This window comes from Canis aureus, chromosome 23 (assembly GCF_053574225.1).
Source record: "Canis aureus isolate CA01 chromosome 23, VMU_Caureus_v.1.0, whole genome shotgun sequence".
Classification (NCBI taxonomy): domain Eukaryota; kingdom Metazoa; phylum Chordata; class Mammalia; order Carnivora; family Canidae; genus Canis; species Canis aureus.
The window spans coordinates 17,000,040-17,016,816 of NC_135633.1; the positions used below are offsets into that span (position 1 = coordinate 17,000,040).

The window sequence follows — 16,777 nt, forward strand, 5'->3', positions numbered from 1 at the left end:
TTAGCATAATCTTCTTTACCTGGCTGATATACACAACTGGGTCACTGGAGAGCCTCATATTTAGATTCTATAGTTATAGCTGTTTTAGTTCATTCATTCAACTCAGGCATTACACCCAAATCATACCACCATGCCAGGGTAGCTTAGTTGAGAGGGACCTCCAGCCTCACTACATGCTCTACTACAAATATATTCCTCCATGAACATGTAGGCTCTTATTAAAAGCTGGATTACCAGCCCACAGCCTCATGGTATATTCCTTTCTGGGGCATTTGGTATCCCTTCCAGACTGCAGATCCCAATAGGGGTCCTCCAAAGACATCAGGGAGGTTCTAATAATAATGCTCCTGCGAAAGGAATGGGTCAGGGGTCATTGCCCTTGCCTCCTGTGCAGATTTACCCCAGTAGACAATTTGGCAAGCAACAGGTATTTGGGAGAGGTAGTCTTTGTCAGGCTCAGCAGTTTCTGTTACAACTCTTTCCTGTATATGAGTGCCTTATACTTGCTAAAGGAAGTCACTCAGTTGATTTTTTTTCTCACGGTAAGTGTGATATACCCTAAGGAGATTTGCTACTCCCACTTCTAGCCACAGCAGAGGTTTTTGTTTGTTTGTTTTTTTAAGTCTACATGTAGATGTTATATGGAGGCCTCAATGAGAAAGTCTGAGGGAAGAATGGGGGGCCACAGTGAGGGATTCTATCCCATTCTCCTTTTTCCTCTTCTAAAAACTCAAAGAATAGAATTGAACCCCCAAAATTAGAAAAATTATTCCAGTACAAAATGAAATGAAAATGAAAGGCAGCATCACTCAGGCTTTTGTGATGGGATTTGATATTAGCACAACTAGAGAAGGTATGTGAGAGTCCAAGGTCAACGGTGGATCTTGTAAGCAGGAAGGAGGAGGAGGGCTGCCTTTCAGGGCTCAGGGAGGTTTCTTTTCTTTTTCTTTTTTTCTTTTTTTCTTTAAATTCAATTTGCCAACATATAGTATAACACTCAGGGCTCATTACATCATGTACTGTCCTTAATGCCTGTCACCCAGTTATCCTATCCCCCCTCCCTGCCACCTCCCCTTCTGCAACCCTTTGTTTGTTTCCCAGAGTCTTTGTCTTCCTCTCTAATTTTTCCCCACTCAGTTCTCCCTCTTCCCTTACTGTCCTTTTCACTATTTCTTATATTCCACATGTGAGTGAAACCATATAATAATTGCCTTTCTCCAATTGACTTATTTCATTCAGCATAATATCCTCCAGTCCCACTCATGTCAATGTAAATAGTAGATATTCATCCTTTCTGATGGCTGAGTAGCAATCCATTTATATATATACCACATCTTCTTTATCCATTCATCTGTCAAAGGACATCTTGGCTCCTTCCACAGTTTGGCTATTGTGGACGTTACTGCTATGAACACGCAATGGGTGCAGGTGTCCTATTGGTTCACTACATCTTTATCTTTGGGGTAAATACCCACTAGTGCAATTGCTGGGTCGTAGGGTAGCTCTATTTTTTTAACTGCTTGAGGAACCTCCACACTGTTTTGCAGAGTGGCTGCACCAGCTTGCATTCCTAGGGAGGTTTCTTGATGTAAGGAGTAGAATCCTTTAAGTCACTGGTATCTGGTCTCCCTCTGCCAGAGGGTGTAAACAACAGAATAACACTTTGGAAGTATCTCTCTGGCTGCTATGGGGAGATTGGGGACAGAGGGAGGAGTGAAGACTAGTTAGGGGAGGTAGAAAGATATATGTTTATTGAGTGAATGAATAAATAAATGAATATTTAGCTGTGGATATTAAGCTGTGGCTATGGGTCCTTGCTCTGCGGTGTTTGCCATCTTCGTTAAGGACTGTGGTGGGTCTTCAGACTTTTGGAAGAATAAAACATTTCCCTTCCTGCTCTCCTCCACTGACCCCACAGATTCCCACTCTCTTCTTGGTAGGCCCCTTTGGCTGTATCCCTGAGATCCCATCCTGTTTTTCTTTGAGCTCTTTGAGATTTTAAAGGTTGGTCACAAGCCGGCATCGAGTCTGGTTCCATGTTTTAATGCCTTCCATTTCTTGACCTCTGGTCGTCCAAGTTGTGTCTTATTTAACATCAGATACTATCTTTTCTCAGAGCCATTCTGGTTCACATCACACTTTAATCTCACCATAATCCCTAACATCCTACATCCACATTCAAAGCCTAAGCAGGTTTTTTTGTGGGCCAGAAGAGGACAGCTTGGCTGCCCAAGACTGTGTGCATTCTAGAAGTTACCCATTCCACTGAGGCCCTTGTTACTCTTAGGGAACCCATCATCCACCTATACACCCAGGGTCTATACACCCACCTGACAGTTTTCCATTGCCAGAATGTTTTCACATTTACTTTAAAAAAGCAGGCTACATTCCTACCCAAGATAAATGAAGCAAGTCCCTAACATCCCTCAAAAATAGTTTTCGGAGAATCCCAAACAGGCCTAGATGCTTTAGGAAGATGTCTTTGGTTTTTAATCCAGAAAAAGGAAGGAAGAACACAAATGCAAAGGAAGGGCTCAGATCCAAAGTGAATTCTTTTGTCTAGTACATGGTTTATTTTAAATGTGAAAGTTCAAGTTTACAAAAACAAATGGATGGGATAGCGCGTTTGTGAATTCTGAAGCATAGACATTTCTCCATGTTTGGAGGATGTGCTCAGATATTTGTTTGTGCAATTTTTGTCATTGTTGAAATGAAGAGGTACTGAGGCTGTGGAAACTGCACCCAGAATGCTGTGAAAAATAAATAAGTGATAGTACAGGGCCCAGAATCCCAAGGAAGGGAAGGAGAGAAAATATGGCCCTGGTTGGTATTATCCTCATATGGTCCCAGGATACTTGGTTGAAAAACCCCTTTCTGACATATCAATCCATAAATGGATTAATTCACTTATTGAATGGAATAAATCGAGTAAGTAAGCTGCTATCAAGAAAACTTGATACAGAGGTATTATTCTTACTTTTCTTGCACCTTTCCTACTTGCTTTTGTTAAAATCTCTTTTTATGAACTTGACTTTAGATGGACTTGATCAGGAGGCTTTGAGAAAGGGATTTCCTAGAGGTGAGGAGGATGGAATTTATTTTAAAAGATTAAATTAAATTAATTAATTAATTTTAAAGAGAGAGAGATGGGGGGAGGTGCAGAGGGAGAGAATCTCAAGCAGACTCCCATCTGAGCACAGAGCCTGATGCAGGGCTCAGTGGGTCAACCCTAAGATCATGACCTGAAGTGAAATCAAGAGTTGGATGCTTAACCAATTAAACAGCCCAGGCACTCCAAGAGTGAAATTATTCTTCAGCAATGGGTTGAAGGAAAGAGCATGGCCTTGGAATGCCAGGTCCGGCTCTTTCATAGACCAGCTTGCCTGATCATGGACAAGGCACTCCATCTCTCTAGGCTTCATTTTCTTACTAGAAAATGCAGACTGGATATTTTTGGAGATTAGGTTTTGAGAATGAGTGATGTATAGAAATTGCTGTGTATAGTACCTGGTTCAAAGTAAGTCTTACGAGATATGATCTAACTCATAATCGAAAAGAATCACTCTGCCTGCTTTGTGGGTGGGGTGGGGTGGGGTGGGGGGAGGAGGCAGGAGAGCAGTTAGAAGTCAGCTGCTTTGATGTCACAGTAAGAAGTCATGGCCACCTAGACAAGGTGGTAGTGGTAAAAGTAGTAAAAAATGGTCAGATTCTGGGTGTATTTTGTTTTGTTTTGTTTTGTTTTAATAAATTTATTTTTTATTGGTGTTCAATTTGCCAACATACAGAATAACACCCAGTGCTCATCCCATCAAGTGCCCACCTCAGTGCCCGCCACCCAGTCACCCCCACCCCCTGCCCTCCTCCCCTTCCACCACCCCTAGTTCGTTTCTCAGAGTTAGGAGTCTTCCATGTTCTGTCTCCCTTTCTGATATTTCCCACTTATTTTTTCTCCTTTCCCCTTTATTCCCTTTCACTATTATTTATATTCCCCAAATGAATGAGACCATATAATGTTTGTCCTTCTCTGATTGACTTACTTCACTCAGCATAATACCCTCCAGTTCCATCCACGTCGAAGCAAATGGTGGGTATTTGTCGTTTCTAATGGCTGAGTAATCTGGGTGTATTTTGAAGGCAGAGCTAAGATGAATTCCCTGTGGGGTGTGTGGGGAGCAGCAAGTGGGGAATCATGAATGATTTCTGTTTTGAGCTTCAGCAACTTGAAGGATGGACTTGCCATTTACTGAGATGGAAAAGGCGGAGAGAAGAGCAGGCTGGGTGGCATAACCTGGAGAAGTCTATGAGACACCCAAGAAGAGGTATTGAGCCGACAGCTGGATGTATGGGGCTGGGGGGCAGCGGGGAGAAGTCTGGGCTAGACATAAACATTTAAAAGTCTTCAGATTATAGATAATATTTAAAGTCATGAGCTTGGACAAGATCCCCTTGGGACCGAGTGCAGGGAGAAGAGAATCCAGGTCTGAGAAGGAAGCCCTGGAGCAGCTCGTGTTACACTTCAAGGAGGTGAGGGGGAACAAATGCATCCCCCCGCCCTCCGCCTTCCTCCTCCTCATCTTTCTTCTTCTTTTATGGTTATGAAAGGGAACTGTTCTATTTAATTCAGTTAGTCTTCACTTGAGCAAAGCTGCTTACAAAACTTATTTTGGGTTTGCTCAAAAGCGATATATGCTCTCTACAACTTCAAAGTCTTTTAAAAAGGAAAAACACCCAACTCTGGGCTGTGGAAGAAGGCCTCGCTCGTGGTGCAGTCATCGAACCAGCAAGTCCAGTGCATCTGGAGATTAAGTTTCTCTCAGGATTAGTGAAATCAAGCTTTTGTTAGCATTAATTTAATGGTGGAATGTCAACTTGAAAACCTCAAAAATCCCTTTCTGCTTCACATCTCTTCCCCTTTTTCAACCAAAAGAAAAACTATGTAAGGCCAGAAGGGAGAATCTGAGAAAGGTTTGAGTCTTCCGTTGGTGAGATAAACAATCTGTTGTGTCATGGCACCAGCACAGAAATCCTATGTTTGAAGAACAGACTGAGATGACAGTGTTTCTCAGGATAGTTTAGGAAAGGGCAAGATAGGGGAAGATCAGTTTTGTGATATAGATCTGGGAGTTTCAGTGGACCATGGGTTTTTTTATGAGTCATGTAATGACATGGTAGTTCCTGGAGCCAATACAATTGTGGGCTGAATTCAAAGCAATGTGGTGTTCTGGCCATTTGAAATCAGAATCCCTTAAATAAAGAGACTACTGGCTGGATGACACTAACAGTCCCCCATACTGTCCAGGACTTTGTATTGTGGGACAGACTTTGAAAAGGTTTGTATTGTTTAGTGGCAAGAGGGACCAGCATGGGATAAGAGTTTAAACAAATAACAGTTTTCTGGCCTCAGCTGTCACTATCTTCGGATATTGAAGGGCTTCCAGGGTATGAGAGAGATTGGTTCTGCAGTTCTCCATAGGGCACAAGAGGAAGCAAAGGAGGGAGAGTTACACAGATCTTTTTATTGTGTGTGTGTTTTTTTAAAGATTTTATTTATTTATTCATGAGAGACACACAGAGAAAGAGAGAGAGAGAGAGAGAAAGGTAGATGGAGAAGCAGGCTCCATGCAGGGAGCCCAATGTGGGACTCAATCCAGGGACTCCAGGATTACGCCTGGAGCCAAAGGCAGACACTTAACTGCTGAGCCACCCAGGCGTCCCTCTTGATATTGTTGGATAAATAAATAAATGGGCTGCCACATAAAGTAATGAGCTCTCTCTCCTTCGAGGATTTCAAGTAGGAGGTGAATAATCAATAGTCAGGAATGCTATAGAGAAAATACTCTTAGGTGGAGGCCTAGAAGGTCTACAAATCCCATGAAAGCACATGTCAAATGATATGGACATGTTCCATGGCTTTTATTAGATTCTCAGAGTTATGGGACCCTAAAATGTTTTAAGAAGGTCTGTCATAGCAAATACCTTTAAGCAGGGTGGGTGTAAGACTGGTTGACCTCTGTGGTGTTCTTAGACTAAGTTCAGTGGTTCTAACTAGCTCCCCATTCTCTGGCAGAGTGGTCTGGGGAGAAGAACATTGATTTAAGAGTTAGATAGAACTTGGTTTAAATTCTAGCTCAGCTACCTTCTACCTTTGTGATCCTGGGCCAGTGGCTTAACTTCTCTTAACCTCAGTTTCTTCATTTGTAAAATAGGATGAAAGCTATCTCACAGGCCATTGAATGACATAACACAGGTCACTCAACACAGATTTTGGTTCCTAGTGGGGGCTTGGTACATGTGTGGTCTTTTCTTCACGTCTTGTACATGACATCTTTTGTTGCCTGTCCCACCCACGGCCTCTGAGGAGGGACACCATAATTTATCACATGGCCTCAGCTATCACCACTGGATCAGACTAGGAAAGGAAAAAAGGAAAGAGGAGAAGGGGGAGGGAGTAGATGTGTAGAGAGAAGGAGAAAGAGGGAGGGAGAGAATCACATGGTATGTGGGAGACAGAGGAATACAGACATTCAGACAGAAAAGGGGCCTCAAGTTCTGATGGCTCTGCGTGTACTTCCTTTCCTGGGTTCTGTGGGGACTCAGTTATCATTGGCACAAGCCCCCTTTGCACTGAGCCAGCCAGAAAGGGTTTCTGTTCTTTGAAACTTAAAGAATCCTACACTTACCCCATCTGTTCTGCCATTAAATCTGCTCACACATTGGCCCAGACTGGAATTCCTTTGTTTTCCTCTACTTTCCCCGTTCTACTCAGGACTTGAGGCCCAGCTGAATTTCCTACTTCTCCCACAAAGCGCTTTCTGAGCAACCCAGGCCCCAGCTGCCTCTCCTCCCCCTGAGCTGCTTCTTTGGTGGGTATATGTGAGCTTGGGGTGCAGGGGAGCCCAGAGGAGGGGACAGACTCATCCAAACTTCTCCAGAGAGCAGTGCTGCCTTCTCGGAAGTCCTCCCCTGACCACCTTCCCTATATGGTACTTCTAAGGTCATCCTGGTATCACAGTCCATCCTTACCAACTTCTGCCTTCCCTCTTCTTACACACTCATGTGATCACATGGTTGCCGAGTGAGTGAATAACTGAGCATCGCCCTCACATCCAAACCCTGCAACTAACCCCTGCATATTGGCTTCTGATGCCATCAGTCTATATGCAAGGCTCTCTTAAATCCCAATAGCTTGCTTACAATCTTCACCTGTGACTTCAAGCTCTCCTGGAGATCCATATTTCTAAGATACATGCTATAGTTGGTACCCCTCTCAAGCAGCAATCTTGCAACCCTGCATTTCTAACCATCTTCTGGGCATCTCCACCTGCACATCCCAGAATCATCTCAAACTGAACTCATGTCTTCTTTAAGAAGTACACTCCTGCTCCTCGCTTCCCTGTCATGCTAACATTCGCTCTACCTGTCCCAGGATGAAGACTTGAGTATACTATTCCTGCTTAGAAACCCCCTGGGGCTCCCAGCCATCATACAGGTAGATTCAAACTCTGAAGCCTGGGGCTTATGGCTCCTTCTGAGTCTAACCTACTCAGCCAGCTGCATGATGGAGCTGCTGCCCCTGCGTTCTTGAGCACTTTTCCACTGCTGTGCTTAGGCCCACACTACTTCTTCCTCTGGGAACACCCTCCCTAACCACTCTCTATCTCTTGAAACTTTGACCTCTTAAAACCTTGACCTTGCCTCAAATGCCAACTCCTCTAGAAAGCAAACCTTCATGAAGCCCCCACTTCTTCTTCCTTGGAATACCTGCAGCGCTTGGCTTAAGTTCAAAGACCCCCACCCTAGCCCACCCATGTTCTCCCTTATAGAACAGTTTTACTAATAACATCTTGTGCAAGTGTACGAACAGATAGTTTGCAAACCACTTTCACATACCTTCTATCACAAGTGTTACTTCCTTTCTCGAGTCTTATACCATCAGCTCCTAGAGGGCAGGAGTCATGTTTTGCTTCCCTCAGTCCAAGGCACAAGGTATGTGTGCAATGTACTTCCTTGAAACAAATGGGTAAATCATGCTCTTGAGGCAGAATGGGGAAAGGAGATGACAATTTTTCCAGCACTTGTTCCCTCTAGGACTGGCCCAAAGCAAAGTAGGATACCAAGACACTTTCTTTCCCCAGCCTACCCCAGGACCACTTGAGGGTTCTTATCTTATTCGTGGGTTATCATCCCTTATTGTCATTAGTTACCAGACACTCCTATTGTCTCAGATTTAGCCAGTGAGAGCTCCTTCAGGTGGCCCCCTGTCCTTTGACATGTCACCACCTTTGACATGTCACCATCACCAGTAAGGACCAGCAGTCCTTACTATTTGGCACAATCAGATGTTCTAGGCTCATCGCATACTTTCCCTATCCCAGCCCTATAAGTCCTCATTTCTCCAAGGAGTTCTAGATCCTTTAACTGGAGAAGAATATTTGTAAACCAAAATCTGTGAACAAAGTGTGATCATTGCAACTGGAGCATGTGATTTCTGGGCCCTCTCAGTGGACAGGGTTAGGAAAGAGATGTATGTTATGCATACATGTCTGTCTGTCTATATATATAAATACATATGTTTGCCTACACAAGCCCACCCCCTTATTTATCTAGCCCTTTCCTTTCTCTCCCCCTTTATCTACTTGCCAATCTGGTTCATTCCAGTACCTATGGTTCCAGCCCAGCATGCGTGGTTTATTTGTTTTTCCCTCCTTTCTGTGTTTGTAGCTCCCTCCCCTCACAAGTGAGAAACTTGATTCTCATTATTAACAACATATTTACTGATATGCTCAATCCTGGAATATGCAGGAAGTATGTTCAGAATTGCTAATCCATATGAAAAATAAATCTACTCAATATTTGTTTATAGTTCTTGTTAGCCTGAAGGCATTTAGTCCAAAAGCTGGCCGAAAAGTTACCCGAGGTAGTTCCTTTCTTACCCCTTCTCTCCACAGACTTTGAATCATCTGCTTGGCTCCGTATCTCATTTCTGTATTTGTCACACCTGGTTCTTCAGGTGTGGAGCCCCTGGGGGGCACCAGAGCAGTAGAGCCCCCTTCTCTGTGGGTCTTCTCCCTGGGCTGAGGCCACCCCCTTCCACCTTCATTAGGCTCCTCTTCTCCCTCTTCTTGCCAGTTTCAGAAATGTCCTCACTCATGCCTCTCCTATTCTTTTTTCAGCTAAGATTTATTCCTTTTTAAGGAGTCTTTTGCTATCATTGCAATGTAATCCTGGGAGGGAGAAGAGACACCTTATGTTCCCCTTCTGCTGTCTTGAGCCCAACCCCCTGAGGACTCAGGAAGACCTGGCTTTACAAATTGTGAAACGTGGGCATGCTCCCTGACACCTCTTTGTGTGTCTCAGATTCCTCATCTAGGATATGAGGCTGAGAAGTCTCACATCATATGGATTTAGTGAGGACTGACCTAGACCTTACATGTAAGGTGGCTGACAATGCCTGGCACCGTGTACAGCAAATGACACATGTCATTGTCAACCGATTGACACCTGGATGCAGTTCCCACTGATCGGCCCCTTATTTGTTTGCTTACTTATCCCAGACCTACTAAGCACTGGGCATAGCACAGAGTCCCTGAGCATAAAAGGGGCAGAGAGGTCTCAGTTCCCAGTGCGGTCAACCCAGCTTTCAAGCCCTAAGTTGGCAATGTTTTTGGCAAGATGCTGCTTCTCCAGGCTTGGCTTCCTTCAGTCCCAGGATGAGCTTTTGGCCTGGGACTGTTAAACTTCTTCCCTGGCCCAGAGTCAAATGGTCTGTTGGGAGAGCTACCCCCAGCTGTGTGCCAGTGTGCCTCCACTGGGCCACTGCTTTTATACCGAGGACACATGATTGTCTCTGATGGGAATGAGTGATGAGCTGAAGATTTTGGTAGAGTGAGGCCAAATCCCTGTGTGGCTCCAGGAACGAGGATAAAAATAGCCCAAGTAATTGCTCATGCTCTTTTAAGGATTTAAAGTCAGCTTTCAGGCAAGCTGTGAAGCTCCATGACCAGGACAGCAAGGGACACGGTTCCTTTTTTAGAGGTTTTGGTCAGCGCTCCCTGTGTACGTACTGCTGGCTCCTGGGCTCCTGTGATGCTATTCCCACTTGAGTAAGGGGGTCACCTTCACTAGTTCACGCCCCATGAGGGCAGGGGTGGGTCTGAGGTGTCACTACCCAGGAATGGGTTTGAGGTGTCCCTAGTATGAGTCTGGCACACTTAAGGTGCTCAATAAAAAAATTTAAATGAATATATGAGCTATGAGAAAGCTGTATTTTAAAAATAGCCTTAAGAATAAGTTCTGTAGTTGAGTCAATAGTAATGTACCAATGCCAACTTCCAGGTTTACATATTGTACAACGGCCTGTAAGATGTCACCACTGGGGGAAGCTGGGTAAAGGGTACATGGGACTCTTTGTACTATTTTTGCAACTTCCTGTGTATCTGTAATTATTCCAAAATAAAAAATAAAAGCAACAAAAATAACCTTTAGTTAGGTTTGTGTAAATACTCTTTGACACTTGGAGGAAACAGTGCTGGAAAATGAATTGATTAAATCCTTGTTCATAGCAATGCTTTTGTTTCATTATTATTTTTGAATGTCAACTTATGATTTATTCATATGATTCAAAATTCTGAATGTATAAATGAAGTCTACAGGAGTGCCTGGGTGGCTCAGTCAGTTAAGTGTCTGCTTTTGGCTAAGGTCATGATATCAGGGTCCTAGGAGCCTCACATCTGGCTTCCTGCTCAGTTGGGCGGAGGTCTGCTTCCCTCCCCCTCCCTCTGCCTGCCACTCCCCCTGCTTGTTGTCTCTCTCTGTCAAATAAATAAATAAAATATTTTTTAAAAATGAGATCTACAGTGGATACTCTCTGTCTCAGCCACCCCATTTTCCTCCCCCTTGGCAACTATTGTTAATGTTATTTGTTTCTTGTGGTAATTTTCACAAGATTTTGTGCACATATACACATATGTACTTGTGATATGTATGTGTAAATATAATTGTGGATGTGTATATTTATATACTGTTCTGTTATCTTACTTGTACCACTTAACCATATCTTAGAGGCTTTTTGTATCACTATCCAAAGAGCTTCCTTATCATCTGTTATGGCTGTACCACATCACTTTTTTTTTTTTTTTTAAGAGAGGGAGCAGGGAAGGGCAGAGGGAGAGGGAAAGAGAATCTTAAGCAAGCTCCATTGCTCAGCAAGGAGCCCTACATGGGGCTTGATCTCATGACCCTGAGATCATGACCTGAACTGAAATCAAGAGTCGAATGCTTAACTAACTGAGCTGTCCAGGTGCCCCTGTGCCCCAACATCTGTTATGGTTCCCCATTGATGGACATTCACATTGTTTCCAATCATTTTGCTTTTATCGACAAAGCTGTAATGAGTAATCCTGTTTATTCGTCACTTCCCAAGTGTGGGACTGTATTTGTAGAATAAATTCCTAGAGGTGGAATTGGTTCAAAGGATCCGAGCCTTATAGTCTTGAGAAGGCTAAATCATCTCCTATAGAGCTTGTTCCATATTACACACCCACCAGTAATGTGTTTTATGAAGTGCTTGTATTAATTCACTGATTTTGAAAGTTATTTGGTGACTCCTTTGTGAGGCTGGTGAAAGCTACAGACCTGGATCCAAGAGAACAAATCCAACAAATCATACAGTGTTGCATATATAATTTCAATTGGCTCAGAAACTCCTGAGGGCTATCCATGAACCCCAGTTTAAGACACTCTGGCTGAGGGGGAAAGAGCTTTAGCGCGAACCCATCTAAGTTCACCCCTTTACCATTTCTCAGCTGTGGAATGTCAGGCAAGAGGTTTCACCTCTTCGTGTCTCGGTTTCCTTTTGGAAGGAAAGGTACAATAATCTTATTTCGTGGGCGCTTGTGAGGTTACATTCATGCTTTCATGCAGAGCATCTAACGTAGAGGTTGGACTATAGCAAGTGCTCAATATATGGTCTATGTGCACTCCCACACCTTGCTCCCACACACCTCATGTGTACACAATGCCTTTCATCGCATTTCAACCTCAGTTTCTTTTTTTTTTTTTAAGATTTTATTTATTTATTTAGGAGAGACACACAGAGAGAGGCAGAGACATAGGCAGAGAGAGAAGCAGGCTGCCTGTGGGGAGCCCGATGTGGGACTCGGTCCCAGACCCCAGAAACATACCCTGAGCCAAAGGCAGGCGCTCAACCACTAAGCCACTCAGGCATCCCATAACCTCAGTTTCTAGTTGTCTCTGGTATAACTGCTGCTAGAGTCACAAGATCAACCCTTGGAGCATCATTCCGTAAAGTGGACTCCTTGGACCGACTGCATAAGGATCACCTGAAAGCCTTAATTAAAATGTAGATTCTTTGGTCCCACTGTAGATCCATGGAATTAGAGTTTTTTTTTAAACAGACTTTTTTAAAAAAGATTTTATATATTTATTCATGAGAGACAGAGAGAGGGGCAGAGATACAGGTAGAGGGAGAAGCAGGCTCCATGCAGGGAGCCTGACTTGGGACTTGATCCCAGGTCTCCAGGATCATGCCCTGGGCTTAAGGCAGGCGCTAAACTGCTGAGCCACCTGGGCTGCCCGAATTAGAACTTTTGGAAGAGGGGTCCAAGGAACTTCATGCATGAGGATTCTCATACACAATGAGGTTAGAGAAACAGTTTGATAAATTCCCTCTAGTACTTTACCTGAAATTCTGTTAGTTACCACGATATGGCTTTGTCAGTGGGAGCCTGTACACAGCAAATGGATGGATTTAGACACCTGAGGAAAAAGCAGGACTAGATCCTGGGAGATTCTCTTCTGGTTCCATTTACAAAAATATTATTATTTATGGGTGTAATAGCACAAAATATTCTCATCAGGAATCTTTCTCATAACCACCAGGGAGACCAGGACTAGATGCTCATGGAACAGGTTGAGATGCAGGCCCAGGGTGTCAGGTTTGGTGAAAAAAGCCTGCCATGAATGAGGAAGGCTGACCCATGGCCAGAAGCTGGGAATAGGACTGTATACAGCCAGGCAGTTGTCACCAGGAGGGCTTGAGGGCACAAGTTTTGAAGCACCAATCCCTATAACTCTCAGAACTGGTAGATGTCTGGGGTGGCAAGTGATGGTCCAGGTCTAGAGTTGCCAGATTAAACAAATAAAAATTCATGACATGCAGTCCAATTAGAATTTCAGATTATATATATATTGTGTGTGTATACACACACATACATACATACATGTATATGTACATATGTACATATATTAAGTATAAATATGTCTTGTACAATATTTGGGACATACTTACACTACAAAAGCTATGTGTTGTTTATCCGAAATTCAGATTTAAGTGAGTGTCTTGTATTTTATCTGGCAACCCTACCTCAGCTTCTCTGAGCTGCCTCTAACCTCAGAAGAGGGCCAGAGCCCCCATGTAACTTTGGCCCAAGGTGGGCACTGCACCCAAGGTGGGTGAGGAGCAAGTAGGGTCAGCATATGGACTTCCAGGACAGAGACAGCCTGTCCTTGCCTGTGTCTGGCACCCAAGGTGGGTGAGGAGCAAGTAGGGTCAGCATATGGACTTCCAGGACAGAGACAGCCTGTCCTTGCCTATGTCTGGGCAGGGGCAGGAAGTGGATTTGTGCCAAGCAGCGTGACGAGATGCTGGCACCGTGCTAAGCCCTCACTGTGGTCTCCTTTAGCCCTCTTGCAACTCTGTGAGTTAGGTGTTATCGCTGTTATCCCCGTCCTAGAGATGAGGAGCCTGGAGCTCCACAATGTGAAGACCACAGGACTGCTGAGTGCAGGAGCAGGAATTGAAGCCCCTGGGGCTGCTGCCAGGTCTGGGATTAGCTGAACCTCCTAGGCCCTTCTCTCTGGTAATCCCACGGGTTTAAGGTGGGAGTAGCCCCCACCCGTGGATCCCCAGGGCAGGAAGTGTTCCCAGTTTCTCCTGGCCCAGGGCCAGGGTCTTGTCCAGCCTCACATGCTTGCTGGGGATTCCAGGCTGGGAGGCGGATCTGCAGAGTTCCTTTGGTCCCCGTCTGGCCAGGACAGTCCCCAGCAGCACAGGCTGCCCATGGGCACTGCCATCCACTGTGTGGGTGCCCATGGGAGGCACTCAGGGCTGGCCGCTGCCTCGCAGGCCCAGCCTTCCCTGAACCCCGGGGCTGGCCTGGGCAGCTTCCCCTGCCGTTAGCGTTAGCCCCCTGAGTGGGGCCAGAGGGGGCTCCCTGAGGAGATCCAGGCTCCAAGTCCCAGCCCCTCTAGGAGGAGGCGGTGGCCGAGGCTCAGCAGCCAGAGGCTTCTCAGCTCGGAGCTCCAGAGCCAGATGTAACATTGACCTTAAATGGTAAAAGCTCCCCAGAGTGAAGAGAGGCTGGCCGGAGGAGGAAAAGGGAATAACTCAGTTTTAGGTAAGTCATTGCTATATCTAAGAATAACCTGCTCTTCAGCTGGGACGCAAGGGACCCATCTCCTCCTTAAAGGTACAGGGTGCTGGGATGGGGGCGCTTGAGTTTAACTTTCAGGGGAATTGGCTTTATCGGGTGCCATTTCAGCTGAGTATTTTTATTGTTGCTGTCATGATTTTTAAGTAAGAAGTGAATCTTGCCAGTCCTAACTTAACTAAACCGTGCTCTGTCTGCTGCTGCTTGGGAAGCATGCACAGGCTAGGGTGAAAATGTGGGTTCCGACTGGAGAGCCCACCCCCAGATTTCCTGTGGGTCTTTCTGGGGAATCGTGGGTCCCAGCTTATGTAAGCCCTTGCGCAGGGCTTCCACCACCACCCTCGCCCGCTACCCTTTTTCCAGCTTGCCTCTGTGCTTACTTGTACCTCCCTCTGCCACCTCCCCCCGCAGCCCTGTGCTGTACTCTCCCATCCACTTAGGACCCTGTGTGGGCCCAGCTCTATCTCGGTCCTTGACCTTGCTCCTGTTTCTGTCCCTGCCCCTCCTGTTCTGGTTGCAGCCCCTGCTTTCATCTCTGTCTCCATCTCTCCTTCTGTGTTCAGCTTTGTCCCCTGTGCCATTTCCCTCCTCCCTGGAGGGGGTACCTATGCCCAACCTGTGCCCCTAGCCCTGCTCACCTCCAGGAGCTCTGTGTCAAAGCTAAATGGGACTCAGACTGGCTTTCTTCAAAGGAAAGGCCAGGGGACAGAGAGCAGAGAAGGGCCTAGCTGTCTTGCTCCCTCCTGCCCAGGAAATGCTCGGGAAAGCCTGGAGATGCTCTGCAGTTTGAGTTAACAGAGTGAAGGATCTGGGACCTGTGGTCAGTGCTCTGCCTCCTAGAGTTCGGCAGCTGGTGTCCTCTTAACACTCTTCAGGCTTCTTTGTGGGTCTGGGGGGGGGTTGGGGGGTAAAGCCCATGGACTTGTCGGAGATGAGTCTCCTGCAGGGGAAGGAGGAAGCTTCCCAGGACTCTTCAGCTGGAAGCACTTAGGGAGTCAGAGTTCGCTAAGGGTTCTATCATCCCCACCAGGGGGCAATGACATGCTGGTGAGATAGGTGGGGTTAGCTCCCCTGCGAACTTACAGGGCACTTTTCTGGGGAGGAAACACAGGTTAAGTAACTTGCTTAAGGTCAGACTGCTAAGGAAGAGCAGGGCTAGGACTTGAACCCAAGTCTGACTCTAACGGCAGAGTCAACTAGTTGTGAAGCTTCTTGTGATTTCGGACTAAATGGACAATACAGTTATCATCATCATGTTTGGTTATCTTTGATGCAGTGGTGTGTGTGTGTGTGTGTGTGTGTGTGTGTGTGTGTGTCAGTGTGGCTGTGTTGGGGGTGACTGTATTCATAGCTAATGTAACATTGTCTATGCTTGTAATAAGTAGGACATTCCTACATACTCTCAAATGTCATCTGGAAGATGTAATCAGGTACTATTTGGCACAACATGATCAAAGATCCATAAACATGGATGAAAAAAAAAAGCAAACACATCATTCTTAATGTACACCAAACACTGTTCTAAGCACGTTCTGTATAGTAATTCACCGTCCACAACTCTCTAGGGTATGGATTGTTATTGTCCTCATCTCGTAAATAGGGAGATTTTAGCATGGAGAGGTCACATCGCTGGTAAGAGGTGGTGCTGGCATTTGAACCCAGGCAGCCTGTCTCTGGAGTCTCTGCTCCTACCCAACATGCTCTGTTCATCTCCAGTTGGTACCACTTCAAGAAGGTAGTGGGGGAAGCACCAACTGTCTTCCAATGCTCTGCATGGTTTCTTGTGTTCTCCTCAGTAATGAGATGAGGGTGGTATCTTTACCTAATTTTACAGGGAAGACACTAGGACTAGGGGATGTAAAATGACTTCTCCAAGGTCACCCAGCCACCAAATGTCAGAGGAGGGAATTCAGTATCTTGGATGAGGATAGTTAATGCCTTCTGCTTGGCACTGATTGACAGGAGGACCAGTGGGCTGGCTCATAGCTTCAGGGTGAGGGGTTCTAAGTCTCTGTGAGAGGAAGCTGGATGCCTTGCCTGATGGGCTGAACTATAAGTACCAGTCCCCGCTTCTCAAATGGCCCTGCCTCTTTTTCTCAAGTCTTGGTAAGGAAGATAGATGACTGCAGCTCACACCTCCAGCAGGAGGGGAGACTGAGTGCTGTGAGAGCAGAGACCTTGTCTCATTCTCCACTGTGTGTCCTGCATCCAGAATGATGCTGGGAGGTACTGAGTGTTCAGGATCAATTTGTTTTCATTATGAAGAAATGAACATAATGCTCACAAAGTGTGTTGCAGTTAAGCGGGGCCCTGGTTTATTGTATATG

The 16,777-nt window shown here is 45.5% G+C and overlaps 1 protein-coding gene across 4 annotated transcripts in view; it reads left to right on the forward strand.

Moving 5' to 3' along the window:
- The first annotated feature begins 13,982 nt into the window (after positions 1-13,982).
- IRAG1 (inositol 1,4,5-triphosphate receptor associated 1) overlaps positions 13,983-16,777 on the forward strand; it is a 125,839-nt gene continuing 123,044 nt past the window's right edge. For 2 of the 4 annotated variants that reach the window (XM_077866487.1, XM_077866489.1), the window contains exon 1: positions 13,983-14,489. In XM_077866487.1, coding sequence (XP_077722613.1) covers positions 14,351-14,489 — 139 coding nt within the window. In that variant the 5' untranslated portion in view covers positions 13,983-14,350. The remainder of the gene's footprint in view (positions 14,490-16,777) is intronic. The other 2 variants (XM_077866490.1, XM_077866491.1) reach the window with 1 other exon arrangement.